Source organism: Mirounga leonina, unplaced genomic scaffold, assembly GCF_011800145.1.
Source record: "Mirounga leonina isolate KUSES-001 unplaced genomic scaffold, KU_Mleo_1.0 Mir_125, whole genome shotgun sequence".
In the NCBI taxonomy this organism is placed as follows: domain Eukaryota; kingdom Metazoa; phylum Chordata; class Mammalia; order Carnivora; family Phocidae; genus Mirounga; species Mirounga leonina.
In genome coordinates this window covers 63,617,440-63,637,891 of record NW_023270305.1, presented here as the reverse complement: position 1 = coordinate 63,637,891, position 20,452 = coordinate 63,617,440, and the positions used below count along the sequence as shown (strand labels likewise).

General features: G+C 41.0%; 1 protein-coding gene across 5 annotated transcripts in view; it reads left to right on the top strand.

Moving 5' to 3' along the window:
• The window catches only part of PPP1R21 (protein phosphatase 1 regulatory subunit 21), an 81,132-nt gene extending 64,477 nt beyond the window's left edge, over positions 1-16,655 (top strand). For all 5 annotated transcript variants that reach the window (XM_035001606.1, XM_035001607.1, XM_035001608.1 and 2 more), the window contains 6 exons: positions 2,437-2,679; positions 7,805-7,837; positions 9,509-9,625; positions 11,787-11,885; positions 12,890-13,018; positions 15,910-16,655. In XM_035001606.1, coding sequence (XP_034857497.1) covers positions 2,437-2,679; positions 7,805-7,837; positions 9,509-9,625; positions 11,787-11,885; positions 12,890-13,018; positions 15,910-15,939 — 651 coding nt within the window. In that variant the 3' untranslated portion in view covers positions 15,940-16,655. The remainder of the gene's footprint in view (positions 1-2,436; positions 2,680-7,804; positions 7,838-9,508; positions 9,626-11,786; positions 11,886-12,889; positions 13,019-15,909) is intronic.
• Positions 16,656-20,452: the final 3,797 nt, after the last annotated feature.

Sequence of the window (20,452 nt, the reverse complement as noted above, 5' to 3'; positions counted from 1 at the left end):
ATGATCAGGAAGGGAAATTTCCAATGTTCAGTTAGTTGGGCAGTTGAACTTGGGGGCTAGGTGGAGGTGGGAGGGACTAACTTTTCCAGAAGTTGGTGCCCACTGACACTGGTTTAGCTTTTGTCAGAGACTTACTCCCTTCAACAGCAGGCTTGCTTTAAGTTTTGGAAGTATTTATCTTAAAAGACAGTGCAAATAAATTCACCTGAGACTTTATTTTGTCCATACTGGCACATATCACTTATCTTTTTGACATTAATATGCTAGGATGTTGGAACTGAAAACTTAATTCAGAGAGTAATTCCTGAAAAACAAAATTCCTGGGATAAACAATAAGATGGAGAACACTTTAAAAATTGATTTTCCATTTTCTTCTTATTTTATCAAGAAAAGTAAGGCTCCAAGAAAGTAAGCAGCTTTTACCCAACGTAGCTAGTAAGTGGGGAGAGCTGTCTGGCTTCAGAGCTGTTGCTTTTCCCACTCTGCCGTTGACCAGCTGCAGGCTAGTCTGATAAGCACTGGGCGTCACTTCCTGCCTCTCTGCACTGAGGATAATATCTGCCTTTCAGGGTCGTGGAAGGATTAATTGAGCCAAGGGGAGGCAGTGTGATACAGTGAAAAGAATCAGAGTTGTGAGCCAGACAGATGGGGTCCCGATCCTTGCTTTGCCATTTGCTAGCTTAGCAGGTGGTTCAGCTGCTGGGAGCTTTAGTTCGGTTCTTTGAGAAATGAGAATTGAAGGACTGGGAGGCTTCAGTGGGTTAATGTCAGGAAAGTACCATGAACAGTGTCTGCTGCTTGGTAATTGCTCAGCCATGATAGTTGGTAAAACATTTGGAACTCACTGCAAGCTTGCTTTTATTTTCATGTAATTCTCAAACTTTTATTTGTCCTGAGAATTAGTTTTTTAAACTTCTTATTGAATGGAATATAACATACTTAAAAAAAAGTATACAAATACTTAATGTATAGTTGACCCTTGAACAATATGGGGGTTAGGGGCATTGACACCCCCCCCAGTGCACTCAATAATCTGTATAGAACTCTTGACTCCCCAAAAACTTAACTACTGTTGACTGGAAGCCCTACTAAGGGCATAAATAGCTGATTAATAAATATTTTGTATATTATGTGTATTATATACCACATTCTTACAATAAAGTAAGCTAGGGAAAAGATGTTATTAACAAAATCATAAGGAAGAGAAAATACGTTAATAGTACTGTACTGTATGTATTGAAACAAATCCTTGTATAAGTGGATCCACGTAGTTCAAACCTGGGTTGTTCAAGGGTCAACTATATATATAGCCCAGTGAATTTTCACAAGTAAACATACTGATGTAACTAGCACCTTAGATAAATTTTTTTAAAAAGAACATTTCTTTATGTAAAGTATACCTTTAAAAAAAATTGCCAGAAGCCTTCCTTGTGCCCCTTTCCAGTTATTATTCTCCTTACCTCCAAAGAGATCCATCATCCTGCACTCTAAGATTAGTGTAAAAATTCAGTAAATGGACTTTTCAATTAAATGAGGTTATATAACATATATTCTTTCAGGTCTGGCTTCTTTTGTCCAACGTATTTGTAATACTCATCCGTGTTATATGTAATTGTGATCTGTCCATTTTCATTGTTGTTGAGTATTCTATTGTGTGAGTAGGCAGTATTCTTTTTTACGGCCTAAGGAGTGTTTGGGTAGTTTCAGGTGTTTGGCTATCCTGGTGCTCCTGTGAGCATCCTTACACATGTCTCTGGTAAATATGCACACTGTTCTGTCGGGGATACACCTGGAAGTAGAATTGCTGGGGCATAGGATAGGATGTCATCAGCTTTAAAGATCCAGCCAAACGGTTTTTTAAAGTGTTTGTCCCAAATTCCAGTCCTCCCAGCACTAGATGGTAGTTCCAAATGCTCCACAAACATGCCCACCTTTGTATTTTCTATCTTTTTAGTTGTAATCATGCGGGCGGTTTTAAATTGCTTTTTCTTGATAGTGACATTGAATACCTTCTTTTTTTATGTTTTTAGTCTTGTTCAGTGTCTGTTCAGGTCTTCTTTTTTTTTTTTTTCTATTTTTCTACTGGGTTGTCCCATCTTTTTCTTACAATTTGTAGAAGTTCTTTATATATTCTAGATAATCGTCCTCTGTTGGATACATGCTTTGCAGATGCCTTCCATTTTGTGGCTTTCCTTTACACTCTCTTAATGATACCTTTTGATGAATAGAGATTCTTAATTTTACTCTCCACTCTCTCAGTTTCTGTTTGTGCTTTTTGTATCTTGTTCAGTATTTCCTTTTCCGTGTTTAACAATCAGGCTTTTTTGTTTTTACTTCTGGGAGGTAGTTGGGGTTGATGTTCTGTGAAGCCTTTCTTGAGCCACTAAGTTTTATCTGCATCATCCTCTAAGGTGCAGAACTCTATTGCTTTTCAAGGTTCAGCAGAGTTTGGAAAAGATCTCTAAACTGGAGCAGGAAAAAGAACATTGGATGTTGGAAGCACAGTTAGCCAAAATCAAGCTGGAGAAAGAAAACCAGCGAATTGCAGATAAGCTGAGGAGTACGAGCAGTGGACAGGCGCTCGGGCTGGCCCAGGAAAATGCCACCGGCGTGAATGCGGCGGGCCGGGAAGAAGCCTCAGCCAAGGCTGTGCTGGAGCCTGCTCACAGCACCAGTCTGGTAAGTGTCTTCTTTTGTAATGCCAGTTGGTAAGGACTTAACCTAGTGTTTGGTGTGAACCATCGAAATTACATGTCAGTGTGGGCATCTGGTGGCTTAGTCAGTTAAACGTCTGACTCTTGATTTCGACTCAGGTCATGATCTCAGGGATGTGAGATCAAGCCCTGCGTTGGGCTCTGCACTGGGCATGGAGCCTGCTTATGATTCTCTCTCTCCCTTTCCCTCTGTCCCTTACCAGCCCTGCCTCATAAATAAATAAATAAATAAATAAATAAATAAATAAATAAATAAATAAATAAGTAAGTAAGTAAGTAAGTAAGTAAGTAAGTAAGTAAGTAAGTAAGTAACTAACTAACTAACTAACTAACTAACTAACAGGTCAGTCAGTGTAAAACAGGTATAATCCACACATACCAGAAAAAGCAAGTGGTAAGCAGGATGCCTCCTTCAAAAAGCTATTCCATTATATTTCCTTTGATTTTGCATGAGACTTCCCCATGGTGAGGACTGTATTCCTGGAAAAGGTCTACTAAGTCAAATTTAAGGTGATTTTGTTTTTCCATAGAAACATTTGTTTTTTGTTGTTGTTGTTTTTGTTTTTTAAATTTTATTTTATTGTTATGTTAATTACCATACATTACATCATTAGTTTTTGATGTAGTGTTCCATGATTCATTGTTTGCGTATAACACCCAGTGTTCCATTTGATACGTGCCCTCCTTAATACCCATCACCAGGCTAACCCATCCCCCCACCCCCCTCCCCTCTAGAACCCTCAGTTTGTTTCTCAAGAGTCCATAGTCTCTCATGGTTCATCCCATAGAAACATTTGTAATATGGGTTATGTTTCTGAACAAAGGCTTGAATGTCTACCTTTTCATAGAAATGGCCACGTATACCCTTTTAAACTAATTACATGATTCCTAAACAGTATAAAGTTTCACAACATATATATAATACAGAAACCCATCAGGTTATCTTACAACCTTATATTTCTTCTGTTCTTTTTTTTAAAAGATTTTATTTTTTATTTATTTGACAGGGAGAGAGAGCACAAGCAGGGGGAGTAGGAGAGGGAGAAGCAGGCTCCCTGCTGAGTAGGGAACCTGATGCGGGGCTCGATCCCAGGATCCTGGGATCATGACCTAAGCCGAAGGCAGATGCTTAACTGACTGAGCCACCCAGGCGCCCCAATATACAGATGTTTCTTAAACTTTTTCCCCCCCAACTTTCTGTATGTTTGGAACTTTTCTTAATAAAATATGGGGAGAAAAAAAGAATTAAAATTTTTAGAAAAGCAAGAAAACATAAACTGAACTTCCCAGGGTTTTGACTTGTGTGGGCACCATGCTCACAGGATGATCCTATAGTGACTCCCTGGTCCCAGGTCTGAGTCCCAGACACGAGTCCTGCACGTTGCCTCTGGCTAGGGGAAGCGGACTGACTGCCTAGGGGCACATTCAACACACATAGCAGGATGTTGACATCTGTTCAGGTGTCTTTGGGTTTCCCCTCAGAGTCTGTCTCATTGATCTGGTCAGACCTTTCTCCCTCTGGTCGGATTTCTTCTTTCAACCCCCTCTCTTTCTGCTTCCCTGTATCTGTTCTTCCCTCGGCTTTCACTTGCGCTAGCAGTGAAGTTGCTTGGGTGGCCAGGGAGTAACTTGGACCAGACCAGCCAGGAAGAGTGCTCATACAACAGTGATGTAGGGATCGTGCTCTGGCGCTGGCACTGCGGACCTTGGGCACGTTAACTGAGGCAGTTCTCTCACAGGTCCTACAATATTGTAGGTACTGTCATCTTTATTTTGTAGATGAGACTGGGGGACAGAGAGGTGAAATAACTCAGCTGAAGTCACACCCTTGGTAAGTGATGGAACTAGGATGGAATCCAAGGTATCTGGGGCCATACTCCCCTCCCCTCTTAACTGTGGCCTTGTGCTCTGATGATTGGTGTCAGAAAACAGATCAGCTGACATAAAGTCATTTGTTTACTGCTTGCCTTCCTTGAAGTGCTGGGAGTTGGCAACATTGGTGTATTTGAGTCATTAATGTCACTTGCTGAAAGTTCAGGCCTGTCTTTATTTGAACATCTTCAATGGCAAGCATGGTTATTAGGTATGTAAGTGAGAAGGATTTCCAGGGACATGGGAAACCTTTAGTGCTGAGCACTGTTGGGCCATGAGTGATGATGATGTGATTTGTGTTTGGTAAGTTTGGAAGTCACTACTTTCAGTAGTCTGTCCAATTAGCATGTGTGTACCTGGCCTTGATTTCTTCTGTTCACATCTCTTAAGGGTCTCTTTCCTCCCACCCAGCTCATAAGGTGCTATCAAAGTAATTTTCCTAGAGTATATTACTGATTATGTACTCTTGTTTTTAGACTTCTGGTGGCTCCCTATTATCTATAGAATATAATCCACTCACTTGTTTGGCATTCTCGGTCTGTGGATACCTTTTCCAGACTACCTTTCTTGCCCTGTCTTCTACGTCTCTTTGTACAAAGCCAAACTGAGCTCTTCGCTGATAACATTCTTTGCATTTTTGCTTCCCTGTCTTCGTTCAAGCTGTTTCTTTTGATATCTGTTCATCCATAACCCCTATCACCTGTATACTCACAAGCTTTTGCCTTCCAACTCCTCTTTCCTTCTCCTTGACTTTCTTGAATTCAGAATTCTACCCGTGATTTCAGGTACAGCTGAGGTGCCACAGTTTCCGTGAACCCCAGTTTTGGGTGTTGTCTATGATGGTCAGGATTAGAGAACCAAGACATGATTGGCCTCCTTTCCTTTTTCACAGTAGGTCTTTGTTGCTTTCAATCTAAGGGAGCACAGGCATGGGTAGACATCTGTGGAGTGCTGTGGAGTCACAGAGGAGGCCGCTGGAGGGCACAGGGAGGATGGCACAGAAGAGGTAACATGAATGGGTTTCAAAAGTGAACAGGAGTCCAAGGTAGCAGAAGAGTATTTCAGGCCAGGAGAAGGGTCTCACCATGTAACTCTTCTTCCATCCTGTACGTGGAGGATTCCTGCCAAAAACAGCCTGGAGACCATTGAGATAAAAAAGTGATGGTGTTTTCTGCCTTCCTTGATGTTTCTCCTTTTCAGGCTTTCTTTTATCCTCCTGTCCCCATCTGCCCTTAGTGAACTTATTGAACTAAGTACGCAGCTCTGTGTGTCCTTCCTTTCGGGTGTCTGGAGCAAGTCTGTGCCCATTTTAAAATTAACTGACTAACGGAGCTCATCTTACAAGCCCTCAGAAAATTAGTTTGGTTCAAGCACCTTGGGACTGAAAAAGTTACATCATATAGAAATACTATTTCTAACCCTATGGCACTTCAATAGTTGAATGCATAGTATTTGTCATTAAAATACCTAATAGTGTAATTTGATCTTTTAGCCACCTGCTGATTTATCGTAATAAAAGATGGCAGTAACCTCAGGAAAGGAAAAGCACAGAATAATACAAATTTCTGGTTCTTGCTGGAATTAAAAAGCACTCGTAGAATTTTAAATGTTTTATGTATAGAGAGAGTACATGTACACTGTAGATAATTAAAAACTACAGAAGTGTAAGAGAAGAAAAAAGTTGACATGCTCCTGAATACCCAAGCAACTACCGTTAACATTTTCCTGCAGAATTTCACACATGGTTGATATTGTGCTATATAAAATTTTCAAACCTTTTAGGGTAATGTGAATACACAAACATTTATCATATTATCAGAAATCTGTATAAACTTAGTTGTTGATTGCATAGTATTCTACATAAAATATACCTTAGTTTGCCTATAAGTGGACATTGGTTATAATTTTTCTCCTTTTATGCATAAGGTTTTTTTCTGCATCTTAGATGATGTCTTTGGGATGTAAATCTCAGGGTTAGAGTTTACTAGGTCAAAAGGCATGAATGTTTTAGAGTTTCTTGACCTTTTAATGCCAAATTGTTTTCTAAAAAGGCTGTATCAGTTTACACTCCCATTAGCATCATATGAGAAAATGTTGAAATTATGTACATTAAGTTTTCCTTCCATTTATATAATACCTTTTCTTTGTGGGTCTGTGTGCTGTAACACATTCTCAGATTGTAACCTGGGAGTCAGAGGATAAGGGTGGGGAGGCAGAATATAGATGCACACTCAGAGTTTCTTTTGCCAAATGTAGTCTAGTCGTATTTAAATATATAAAATTAAATGGTTGGCGTGTTACCACAGACAGTTTTTAACTAAAAGAGAAAGACTAATTGCTACTTCTGCTTCAGTGAGTAGAAAATTATGGTTCTTTAAAAAAAAAGTCTTATAAATGATCCTTTTTACAGCTAGGTGGGCATGACATTCATTAGCATACACTCAGTTGATATACGGTTCACTGTTAAGAGTAATACTCTTGAGGAGATGATTTAGAATCTGTGAAAACTGTTTATTGGGTGTTATCTGTGAGAGTATCAGAATCCACTGAAGCTGAATTTCTACGTTTCCTTCAGTTATTATGCCCAAGCACATGCCTTTCCACCTTGGACAGTAACCTGAAATCATTATTCATGACTCTCTGTTTTTGAAATCTTAATCCACAAAAGCAAGCTTTAAACAACTTGGCAGTACATTTTCTTTTTCATTAATTTAAATCTGAAGTGTGAATACTTACTAATGTCATAACATTGTATCAAAACATATATTTCTTCTTTCTCCTTTTGAACTTTCAATAGAGTGTTATTTGTGTTTTCTGTTTGGAATGTTCAGTTGTTATGGTCACCATAAAACTGTCTTTACCCCTCCTTGTCTACTGCTTTGGAAATAGGCATAGAAATGACGAGATGAGTCAAAGCTGTTCTTCCTCTTTCTCTTCCCAGGCAGTTTTTGGATTTCAGTGAAAAGAACTACAGCATTTTGATAGGAAATAGTGATCGTTATCCATTACTGCCTCATGATGGAAGTAGGGAACGCAGTTAGCTCTCTGTAGGTACAGCTTCCTGGTAGGTAGAAGACCAGACAGGTGATCTTCTAGGTCTGCACTCATGCACTTAAACACAGTGTGAACTGAGAAGAGAAAGTATTACAAGTGTTGCAGCTATTGTGTTGGAAGTGAAAACAGTCTGTTCTAAAGCTTTTTTTCCTCTTATGTTCTAGATTGGGATTTTAACCAGGACATCTGACAATGAGGTAATGTGTGCTTGGCGTCACGTTTGTTTGTAAGTATTTGGCTGTGTGTTTATTCACAAAGTCCTGCAGAAGTCAGTCTTGTCAAATTGTTTTCTGACGTTTCTAGCAAATGTGGAGCCAGTGTTTTTCTCCTCCATCCGTGGATCCATGTTGCTTTTCTTTCTGGTTCTACTTTAACTGTCACCAACAAATTATAGCCTGTTTTTGTAATCGCCTCGTTGAATGACTTGGCTTGGCAGTTTGACAAGGTGTGGTGGGAGCCTGGCCAGCAGCTTGGCTGGCATCCTGCGTGAGGCTGGAGGCATCAGCCCTCCCAGTGGGCAGGCTGGGGAACAGGGCTTCTCAGGGCCTTGACCAACAGTGTGCTTGTGAGTTCTTCCCACCCCTCAAGTGAGAGGGAACCCAGGTCAGATTTGGCTTTTGAGTTTGGAAGTATTATAAAATGTAACTTTATAAATAACCACTCAAGGAACATTGAAGTTCTTCAGCTTTCTACTCAGTGTGACAAGCTGGTAAACACAGTTCCAGTAGGTTGGTAAACTCTTTGATTTCCTTATTGGCCTTTTACTTTGGGTAATCTTGAACTTCTGTGTATGTTTTTATTTTTATTTTTATTTATTTATTTTTTTTATTCTTAAGTTAATCCCCATACATTACATCATTAGTTCTAGATGAAGTGTTCCATGATTCATTGTTTGTGCATAACACCCAGTGCTCCATGCAGAACGTGCCCTCCTCAATACCCATCACCAGGCTAACCCATCCTCCCACCCCCGTCCCCTCTAGAACCCTCAGTTTGTTTTTCAGAGTCCATCGTCTCTCATGGTTCGTCTACCCCTCCGATTTCCCCCGCTTCATTCTTCCCCTCCCGCTAGCTTCTTCTTCTTCTTCTTCTTTTTTTTTTTTCTTAACATATATTGCATTATTTGTTTCAGAGGTACAGATCTGAGATTCAACAGTCTTGCACAATTCACAGCGCTTACCAGAGCACATACCCTCCCCAGTGTCTATCACCCAGTCACCCTATCCCTCCCACCCCAACCCCCACTCCAACAACACTCAGTTCGTTATGTGTATGTTTTTAAATTAAACTCTATAGCATACCATTGCTAGAGTAACTAGAAGAAACATTGGTCTGGGACAAGGGCTGTAAACTGTTCATTATAGAAATAGTGTAATTGGTTAGTGTGTTTAAGAGTATTAGAACCGTCTTAAGATAATTTGGGGGAAAAAAAGGAATGTTTGGCTTTTAGGGGTTCTAGTCAATGCTCCCCGTCCTGTGCCTTCTCCAGCTGAGAGGGGGATGCAGGTGTCTGACGGGTGGGGATTTTGAAGGCCAGGTTTGTGGCTTGTCAAAGCGGATGGAGGGACATGGCCCCAAAGGTCGTGGGCCTCCCAGCACTTCACTTCTGCTCTGTTCTTTTGAAGCTACAACCTTGTTCTGACATAGGCAGGATGCTGAATAAGAGAAATGTGGACTGTACATGCATTTACCTGGTTTGTCTGAAGTTTCTTCGAGGGGTAGGGAAGCTATGATTCCCCATCAGATTTCACATGAAAATGTACAAAATGTTGTCTTTTTTCCTTCTTCTTCTAGAGTGATGGTCATCTTTTCTAGAACTGCTTCATTTCACTGGCATTTATTTGCTTAGTTCTGTGTGCTCTGTTTAGCTTCCAGATGTGGAATCTCGTGAAGACTTAATTAAAAATCACTACATGGCCAGGATAGTGGAGCTGACTTCTCAACTACAGCTGGCTGACAGTAAGTCAGTGCACTTTTATGCTGAGGTGAGTGGAGAGGGAATTCGATTTGGTGGCTTTTCCCAATCCGGGCAGGAATTAGGTCACCATCCAGGTCCCCTGCTGTTCACTGGAAGACAGATGTCTGTGTCTGTGCATCCATGTGAATTTGGTTGGAGTTCATATTGATTGGCCTATATCCAATCAAAAATCTTCATTTCAATAAATATAGGACTGATTTGTCATTTCCAGGTTACCGAAAGATAGTTGAGAGACTTCTAGGTCGCCTTTCCTATGGTCACATCACAGATGTTCGAGTGATTACTTGTTTTAGAGAATTACAGGCAGGTAAACATTCACAAGTCAAGGAATTTTCATGCAAAGAAATTAAAAAGCAAAATATGCCTGGTTCTTCTTCTTCTTTTTTTAATACTCTTTAATTTCTAAGTGACAAGTTGTAGAAATGAGGCCCTATAAATGATGAAATGAAAAATGTTAAATGTTTTAAGCCTTTGTTATATAATCTTAGTTTTTGTTACATTTTCTTTTTCCCTAACCAAATAATTCATTTTCTTAGGAGAATTAGAAAAACACTATGCAAGATACTCAATAAAATAATACACAGTTCATTAATTACAAGGGAGAAAATGAAGGAAGAAAGTACAGAAATCAGAGTACAAGACAAATGATAAGATAGAATGGCTGTCGCTCAACATATAAGAATACCTGTAAGGTATCTGATTTAAAACTTTCAAAGGTCAGTTACAGATGGCAGACGGAGAATTACGATGCTTTAAGTTGTTAAAGACCTTGAGAAAGAAAAGACAGCACCCTTTATTGGGACTGCGTGATTTTTCTCCTGTACTGCGGACTTGGAGAGGTTGATGGGAGGCCGGTTGCTCAAAGTGGAGAGGGGCTTTGCTGCTTCTTCCCTGCTGAAATAAATGATGTCTTTAGCTCCGTGTTGATCACCAGCTGCCATTACCTCCCTCTTTGGTAACAGCTGGTTGCACTGTGGAAACTCCTCCAGTGTGACCTCAGGGCTGAGCTTCTGAGCCTGGGAGTCCTGTCCCTGTCTGGGTCCCTAACTGCCTTCTGAGGTATCGTCTCAGGCTTGATTGCCATCGCCCTGAAGACCCATACCTTGCAAAACTCTCTCCCTCTGTTTCAGGTGTGGTGCTGAGCACATAGTAGATGTTTGGTTAATAGATGGTGGTTGATTTGACTGGCAGAACTCTCCTGAAATTCTCTTGTGAGGAATGAAATGAGTAGCTGGGGAATATCTGAGGCTCTTTTATTTCCAAGAGATTTGCTTGTCTTGGTAAATGTCTTCAGCACAATGTGCTACAAGAATTTCTACATTGTCCTAGTTTTTCCTTGTTTATAAACAGGAAGTGGTGACCCCCTCCATATGACTTTACTGGAATGGTTAGTCTGAGTGTCTGATGTCGACACAGATTCAGATGTGTCTCGACAGATCCTCCTTGTCAAAGTCGCCTGGCCTTATCAGAAAGTGTAGCAAGCCTTTTAATGGCACACCGTCTTTGAATAGTGAGAAACAGAATTTTTCTTTCTTCTTGATCAGCTCTGTCTCTGGGTAGCCTAGCTTTGGTAGAACCCCAAAGAAAGCACTGGGATCTTTGCATTCCTGCACTCACTTCGTCCTCCCCGTAGAGCGAGCCTAATCTGTAGCCTGGGGCTGTAAAGCTTTTATTCTGTAACGTGGTCTCTAATAGAGGACTTAAAACACAAGAAAAGTGCCTTAGGATTCATCTTGCATGGTCAGATGCCATTGATAACTTTTGAAATAACCACTTCTGTTCTCATCCAGTGTGAGTATAAATGAATCCTGGGTAAATGTATAAAAACTTCTTAAGGGGCGTGGCTGGCTGGCTCAGTCAGTATTATGTGCCACTCTTGATCTTGGGGTTGTGAGTTCAAGCCCCACGTTGGATGTAGAGATTACTTAAAAATTAAATCTTAAAAAAAAAAACAGCAGAAAAACTTCTTAAGTTGTTTGTAACTACTGGTCATCAGGCTAGAGCTAGGAGAAACCTTGACGAGCTTGGGTTGGTAGATTTTTTTCCTTATTAAAGTGGTGTGAGGGGGACCACATCTTATGTGTACTCCAGTGTGTGGTACAGGCCTGAAGTGAATTTGGTTTGGGGAAATGCCCTCTGAGGTCATGGGATGTTTTCTGATTTAACAGTGCCGAGCGCTCTCGAAGAGACTGGCCTTGGCTGAAAAGTCTAAAGAGGCACTGACAGAAGAGATGAAAGTAGCGGGTCAGAGCATCAGCAGACTTCAGGTGGGTTCAGAAGTGCTCCCTGCTCGGGGTTCATATGGTTTTCTCTGGAAGTTCTGGGGCGGCAGGGTCCGCATTTCCTTTCCAAAGTAGTGGTGTTCGCCCTCTAGACATACATTTTTCCAACCAGTTTATTTCTAACTCATTTTAAAGTAATATCTTACTTATGTCAGGCAAAAAGTTGTATATGGCTTGTTTCTCTGACTTGATTTTACTTTCAAGAGCTTTGTAGTCAGCATTTCCTTAAATGATACTTACGCTAATCCCTGTCATGGTGGGCTGGACACTTGTTCTGTTCACATGACTCTGTTCCTTCTCTTTACTGTTTCATAAAACTGGCCTAAACTGAAAGCTAGGGCAGCAAAATAATCTTCCTTACTCACTGCTTTGTTTTGAAGCCTTGTTTCCAGAAAGCCTCTATTAAATATAAACATGATACAGGTGGAGAAAAAATAGATTAGCACAGTAACACCTGCTTCCTCCCTAGTTTCAGATTAGTTTATCAGATTAGCTAGGAGCACAGGATTAGATTTTAAGGGGCTGGAGAGAGCAGAGAGATGGGAAGCCAGACAAAGGTGCTTTTTCCAGGGATGGTCCTGCCCTGAGGGCTGAGGGCCTTGAGCCAGTAGGTACTGGGCTGGTGGGAATGTGCCAGAGACAGACTTGCCCACCTCACCAAAGGCTCTGGAAAACCCGAAGGGATTTGGAAAGATAATGTAGCCCTTTTGTTTTTTTTTGTGACAGTTTTATATCTGATGTAGGACAGTCTTTTTGCAAAGAGATTCAGAACATATTTTGCAGGCTGAAAAGAAAACCTTCCCCCCCATTTGTTTTAATTTTGTGCTCTTATTAGGCCTGTGGCTTGTCCTTCATGTTAATTGATCAGATAGGCCATCTTGATAGGTTGCTTTTCTCAAATTCCTTCTATAAATTAAAAAAGCTTTGGAGTGGTGTGACTAGTGGGGTTTTGATTTTTCTTTTTTTCCCTCTGTTCCTTTGCCATTTAGGATGAGCTGACAACTACCAAGAGGAGTTATGAGGATCAGTTAAGTATGATGAGTGACCACCTATGCAGCATGAACGAGACATTATCTAAACAGAGAGAAGAGATTGACACACTGAAGATGTCCAGTAAGGTAGGGGAGGAGAAGGAGGGAGTCTCTCTGCAATATAATATTTAATATGTAATGTATTTAATATAAGGTATTTCATTGTTGTGCATTTCGGGAGCAAAGGCTAAGAGATTTAAAGTGTTTTTAAATGAGTTTTCTTCATATCATTTGTCCTGTTATCCAAAAGTAATATTCAGTTTCTTTGAGTTGTAAGTTGAGAGAAGGTCTGACCTTTAAGGCTTAATACTATGTCCTTTGATTTTTGGCACTTTTGGCATTTCTGCTACTGTTTTGTCATTTAGGGGGACTTTTAGGGAGGTTGTGATGGCTATACTTTTTTTTATATATAGGAGTCTAAAATGGTGCTGTTGAAGAATCACCTTCTTTAGCAGATTTATTTTCATACACATCCATATAACCTAGGAACATCTTGTCCTTTTCCAGAAATTTCTTTTGATTTCATTTCCCATAAAGCCACTGCTTGTCTAGGCTGGGGTCAGTAGATATTGGCAGTACCTGTATGTGGAAGTGCATATCTGCATATCCCATGTCTGTTGTTGTAACATAATAGATATGCTCTTTCACCGGGAAAGGTAGGCTTCAGGAAGCCAGGAACTTGGTTTCATGCATCATCTCAGATGCTTTGCACATTTTGTAACTCAGACAGTATGTACCACCGCCAGTGGGGATTTACCGTCTCTAACCTATGCTCTTGGAAATCTGCTGTTGCCTGTCATTGACCTAGCAGCCATGTATTGAGTTCCTTCTATGTGCTGGCACTGGAGAGGAAATAGAGATGAACACACTATGGCTTGATTTTAGCATCAGCTAGTGGTGGTAAGGGCAGCATTCTGCTCAGTTGGTGTCTCCTTGGAATCTGTCACGTGAGTGCATTCGAACCCGCATTATGTAATACTGTTTTCCCGTGTAGTTTCAGGTTATTGATCTGCCTCTGGCTACTTTGGAGAGAGAGCAGGAGAGCATCGTGATACTTTCCTGGGGCATCTTGTAATGATTGTAGCCAGACAGTGTGGTTTTGATTATGGTTCTTCAGTTACTTGTGCTTCAGGAAACGAGCTTGGAGGTGATGAGTAGGGGGGTTGGTCCTCTTGAATCTTGCCTCCTGGAACTCCTTTGGCCTTTTTCTTGATGTGCCAGCAGGACAACAGCTAGTTCACAGGTTATGTTCCTCGTCATGGTAGAAAGCACGTACATTAGTTTGAATATTAGGAAAAAGCCTGGTTTAATGCCTGACATTTGGAAAGAAGTAGCAGTGATTTTAGGGAAGCTTTTCTGATTCTAGAGCTGCAGAAGGCTTTTTTTTTTTTTTTTTTTTAAGATTTTATTTATTTGACAGAGAGAGACACAGCAAGAGAGGGAACATAAGCAGGGGGAGAGGGAGAAGCAGGCTTCCCACTGAGCAGGGAGCCCGATGCAGAGCTCGATCCCAGGACGCTGAGATCATGACCTGAGCCGAAGGCAAATGCTTAACGACTGAGCCACCCAGGCGCCCCTCTGTTAACCTTTTTATGATCATTCCATGATCCCTATATTTTGCGCCCTCCCCTGTCCAGTTTGTTAGTAATTTAGATTGTTGGAGCATCATCTTATGGTGGAGTTGACATGGTCTCTGTTGAATGCCAAGTAAACATCTTGGAACCATTTGTTGGCTATCATCTTGTTATTAATGCTTGTGTTCTGCAAGCATTAACCACACACATGACAAAAATGTATTTATACCTAACAGTTAAGTATAGGAATCAAGTTACAATGTTTTCTTTTTTTTTTTTTAAGATTTTATTTATTTATTTGACAGAGAGAGACACAGCGAGAGAGGGAACACAAGCAGGGGGAGTGGGAGAGGGAGAAGCAGGCTTCCTGCCGAGCAGGGAGCCGGATGTGGGACTCGATCCCAGGACCCTGGGATCATGACCTGAGCCGAAGGCAGTCGCTTAACCGACTGAGCCACCCAGGCGCCCTACAATGTTTTCTTAAAAAGTGAACTTCTCCAGAAAGAAGGGAAGTTACATAAAACTGGAAAGTCCAGATCTCCATATGTGGGGGGACTGGGAATGAGTTAAGACATCTGCCCTTAGCTCATTTTCAGCCAGTATCTGAGCTTCCTTTTTCAGATCACTGCCATTGGGGTGTTACTTGGCACATATTCAAAATTAGTATCTATTAAGACCTCTTTCGAAGGTATTTGTTAAGCAACAAGAAACCTGTGTAGGCTAAAAATTTTTATTCAGTGTCTGAAATCAATAAACTTCCCGTCTTTGGAACAAAATGAGTATTTGAGGTTTGATAAATCCCGGATAGCTTTGTTTTCTTCCTTTGTTGCTGATCCTCAGTCCTCAGGGGGATAGGGTCCATGGAAATAAGAGAGTGGGGGAGTTAAAAGTAACAAACTGCTTTTTGTTTATTTATTTATTTATTTATTTATTTATTTATTTTTCTTATGTTAATCCCCATACATTACATCATTAGTTCTAGATGAAGTGTTCCATGATTCATTGTTTGTGCATAACACCCAGTGCTCCATGCAGAATGTGCCCTCCTCAATACCCACCACCAGGCTAACCCATCCTCCCACCCCCCTCCCCTCTAGAACCTTCAGTTTGTATTTCAGAGTCCATTGTCTCTCATGATTCGTCCACCCCTCCGATTTCCCCCGCTTCATTCTTCCCCTCCCGCTACCTTCTTCTTCTTCTTTTTTTTTTCTTAACATATATTGCATTATTTGACAAACTGCTTTTTGATTAAAAGTTAGCGACACAAGGTTATCAGCAGTTCTCCCTCTTGGAAGCTAAAATTTTCCAAAGAGAAGTATGGCCTTCCAGACACCTTGGGCTATAAACTAGGAGTTATTTTTCTAGATGTTTGTGTTCTTATTGTTGATATTTTTCTTTGCACAGGGAAATTCTAAAAAGAACAAGAGTCGATAGTTTACACATAGATGGTTGGCGACTTCTTTCCAAAGCTGCTACTGTTGCACGGAGCTACAGGACCCAGACCCCTCGTCCAGTGTCCAGTGCTGGCCGCCGTCAGGAAGCTGGGGTGTTGTCGGACTTAGTAAACTAGTCAGTGTTGTGAATGGCCTTGAAACATTTAAAATATATTTGTAACCAGTAAGGCAAATACAGAATTGAATGTTGACAGTAAAATGGAGAACAATACATGTACCATGGATATTGTAGGTTTCCTTACGCTGTTTTTACTGTGCACTTTTTAAAATTAGGTTTTAATTTCAGTATGTAAGAACAACAGATATTTTGTATATTTTCAAACTCAATTATATGGTAATCGATTTGGTATCTATGAAATAGATCTATGTTTCTGGATAAAATGCTTAAATTGTCCAACTGTCATGACTTCTTGCTATAATTGGAAGCAGTCTCCAGATTCTTTTTGAAGACTTACTCATATTTTCTCTCTCTCTCTCTCTCTCTCTCTCTCTCTCAGAGGGGGTGGGTCTTGCAGACTTAACTTCAGATCTTGTGGGTTTATTATCATTGTCTTCAGCTCTTCAGTACTTTCTCTGTGTTGGAATAATAGCTTAAGGAAATTGATGTCAATAAATTCATACTTCTATCAAACTTTCAGGCTATGAAAATTTGATAAGGGAAACTGAAACCTATTAAAGTATGTTTTATAAAAGTTACAAAATCCCAGTGGACTTAGATATGACCTTTCTGATTCCCCAGATTGTCACAATTGTCTGGTCAATCCTTTATTAAGGCTTTGAGTTTTGCCTTAACAGGTACCTGCAATCATACTTCAGGCTCTTCTTGGTTTAGTTCATCAACATTGTATCATTTCAGTGTCAACCTCAGGAGTGTCTCTCCCAGCATTCCGTAAATATATTGCTCCTTTCTTCCAGCTGCTTGTACCGGCCCATTCCACCCCATGTTCAAGTCCCCAGATTTGCTCAGGTGTTCCTAAAACCCCTCCTCCCCACCTCCGTACCTGCTGCATCTCCTTTGAACCTCCTTGCTAGCCAGTTGCTAGTCACCCTCCAAAATGCTTTATTCTGCTCTGCCTGAGAGCTCATTACCAGCTTCCCTCTGTGCTCAGCACAAAGGCCAACTCTTTGGCCTCTCCTGCCTGGTGTAGAGAGAGACCCAGTCCTCATAGTCATGACAGTGTTGGGATCCTGCCTTGGGGACCTCTGAGTGAATCAACTCAGTCCCATTCTGCTCGGCCTGTCTGGGCTCGGCCCCTTAGCCCTTTCTGTTTTTGTGACCTGCTCATTTCTAGTTCTCTAACAGTTGGACCAGCTGTCTTCACTGCAGCTGAGTCTAGGCCCCCAAACACTGTGGGGAAAAGAGCAAATGACCATTCTGATTAGCTCCCTCATAAACTTAGGCTTTCCAGCTCCTGTCTGGCCTGCAGTGTTCTGTGACAGTCCTTGTGGCATTTCTAGTCTGTTTCTATGCCTCCTTTGGAGGGTTTGGGACAGAGAAGTCCTTCCGGTGACTGCCTTATCCCTGTATTTACCACTGCAACCCAACTCTCAAAAGACTTGTCTCTTCTGTCTAGGCCTCTTAGGGCATGGAAAGTGCAAAGTGAGAGGTGATACTAGTCTAGGTACAGAATCGGGACTTAGATAGTTGCCTGAAGTCCATGTGGGAGTGAAACTAAAATGGAAGAAAAGAAAAAGGAAAAAAGTATTTAATCATGCATTGCTTCCTGCAGAAGATGGAGTTTTCAGAACTTACTGAAATGACATGTCTTACTTTTTCCTGATGATGTACTACTTGCTAACTGTTGAAAATTTGGAAAATGAGGAAAAGTATCAAGAGCATACATTTCATTAGAGATTCAGCCATTAACATTTTTTGTTTATCCCTGCTCTTTTTTCAGGCATATGTAAAGATGCATGTTTTTAATCAAAATTGGGATTATATGAAATTCCAAGTGAAGAAAAAAAGGCTCTTTAATAGGAAAGGGGTAGTGGTTAGCCTGCAGCACAACTCAAGGTGGCACTGTTCACCTGAGCAGCCCTGGCTAGACTAAGACTCCCCAGGCACAACTTGAGGAACTGATGAACAGTATGTGTCTTGTTCTATCATTTTATTTTATTTTATTTTTTTTTAAGATTTTTTATTTATTTATTTGAGACAGAGAGAATGAGAGAGACAGAGAGCACATGAGAGGGGGGAGGGTCAGAGGGAGAAGCAGGCTCCCCGCTGAGCAGGGAGCCCGATGCGGGACACGATCCCGGGACTCCAGGATCATGACCTGAGCCGAAGGCAGTCGCTTAACCAACTGAGCCACCCAGGCGCCCTGTTCTATCATTTTAAACACCACCCCTCATTATGCTGTGGTAAGCAATACTGTTCACCTTTCAAGCTGATAAAACTGGATTCTCCATTGCTTTTGGTAAGAAACTAAGTCTATCATAAGTTAAACTAACAGATACTTTTAATAACATGACCATTTTCCAAATTCATTATCCATTAAATTGAAACAAAACAAATACGCAGCCACACTATTTCTGAACAAAAATGTGAGAAAAAATAAGTAAAATGAGGAGCCAGTTAGCTAAGAAAGCCAGCGAAACAGAGAGCAAAAAAATTCTTTCCACAGGACTATGAATTAAAGCCTTCTTTATAATAAAAATCCCCAGACAGAAAAATGTACCGTTTATAGTTTTGTTTTATGCAGAATTAAACCTGGAAGTTACTTCCAGCTCTTAAAAGCCTTCAAACTCCTCTGTAACTTTACCATATGAAGAGAGCCACTTGGTTGGGATGGCTAAGAAACCATCTGGCAGAGCCGCCCTGACTAGGAGGTGTCTGTTCTGTGATGGTGGAGGCAGCTTCTGTTCTCGGCTAAGGGCCATGTCCTCGGCCACGGTGGTGATAAATGGAAAGCCTGTCAGTAGATGGTTGCCTGTGCCTTAAATTTTTAGGCAGTTTAGTAATTAGCTCCAAATTAGGAAATTAACTGGCAATCAAAGCATTAGAGCAGGAAAACCCGTGATAGCTCTCCCAAATCTTTGAAAGAAAAGACTATTAAGCATCAGAATACCTTTTCCTAAGGAGAGGATTAGAAGAATGGACTCCTGGTGGAAACAGGCTGGGGGCTCTTGTCTTGTTTGTGGGCATAGGGGTCTTGAAAGGCACGTCCCCCACTTGGAACCTTTGTGTTTGTTTTACCAGGAGCTTTAATCTGAACCCACTGCTCCCTAAACACCATTGGAATAGCTGAGTGGTGACATACCGTTGGTCCAAGAATAGAAACCACACAGTTCAGTTAACTAACAAAGAACACAGTGTCACTCAGGGCTTGCTCAGATGCTAAGGCATATTCACCCTCTCTTCAGCTTTCTTTTATTTCTTCAGAACACCTCTTCCGTTAAACTAGCAACATACCTCATGCAGTAATCATACTGTGTGCCGTCTCCCTGAGCAGCTACAGATGCCATGAGGCAGGAGCCATGCTTTTATCCATACTTTCCCACAGTGCCTAGCAGAATGTTTTGTAGCAGGTGGCCAAGAAATACTAATTGGATACATTTTAGGACGCAGGCCAAGGGACTGGCCAACTGTACAGCTCAAGCCACAGCTAAGAGTATCCCATCCCCAGGATAAAGGACAGCCAACCTTGGGCCATTCTGAAGGAAGTGATCATCCCCGTGACTATCATTGGTTTTGATTGACATTCTCAGTGAAGATGTGTTTATCTCTGGAAATTTCTATCCAAAGAGTATTCAGGTTTCCTCATGGAGAAAGTTGTTTAAAAATCGTGTATTCTTCAAACACCAGGTCAGAATGCATCATACAGGTAAAACGGTGATTTTTCCCCCCCGTTTCATTTTCACGTTTGTTGAAGCCATTCACTGGGTAATATTTTTTTGAATATAGTTTTCCAAAAGCCCTCCCTCTATTTTGAATGAATGTTGTAATATAAATAGAGAGTTGTAAAGTTTTTAGAGAGGAATGTTTTTATCAAGTTTTTAGGGCTAAGCTTGTCCTAAATCTGAAGCCCTCACTTTTCCCAACCATGTCCCCTGCAGGCATTTCTGCAAACTGGTTTGAGTTTATATTAATGGATCCTGACTGTTTCAGCTGATTTGAGTTTTGTGGAATTCCAAGTTAATCTACTAGGTCATATCTGCAGACACTTTGGGGACCCTTTGTTAAACAGCACGAAAGTTTTAAATGATTTCTGTGAAGCCTGCCAGGAAAAGAAAAACTGTTAATAAAAAGGAGAATGAGTTAGTCTGAGAGTCTACTTATTATAGAGCAAGGAAAAGAACAGGAGGTGGAGTAAGATGGGCTACCAGCTGGTGACGGAGGGCTGTTGTGGCTTAGCTCTTGAGGCCAGGCTGAGCTGTTTACCACCAGATTTGGACACAAAGGGGCATTGCCAGAAAGGAGTCTTTGGAAATACGTGGTGGAGTTATAAGAAAGAAATCTGCATGCGAGAAAGTGGCCACCTTTGGGGCAACAC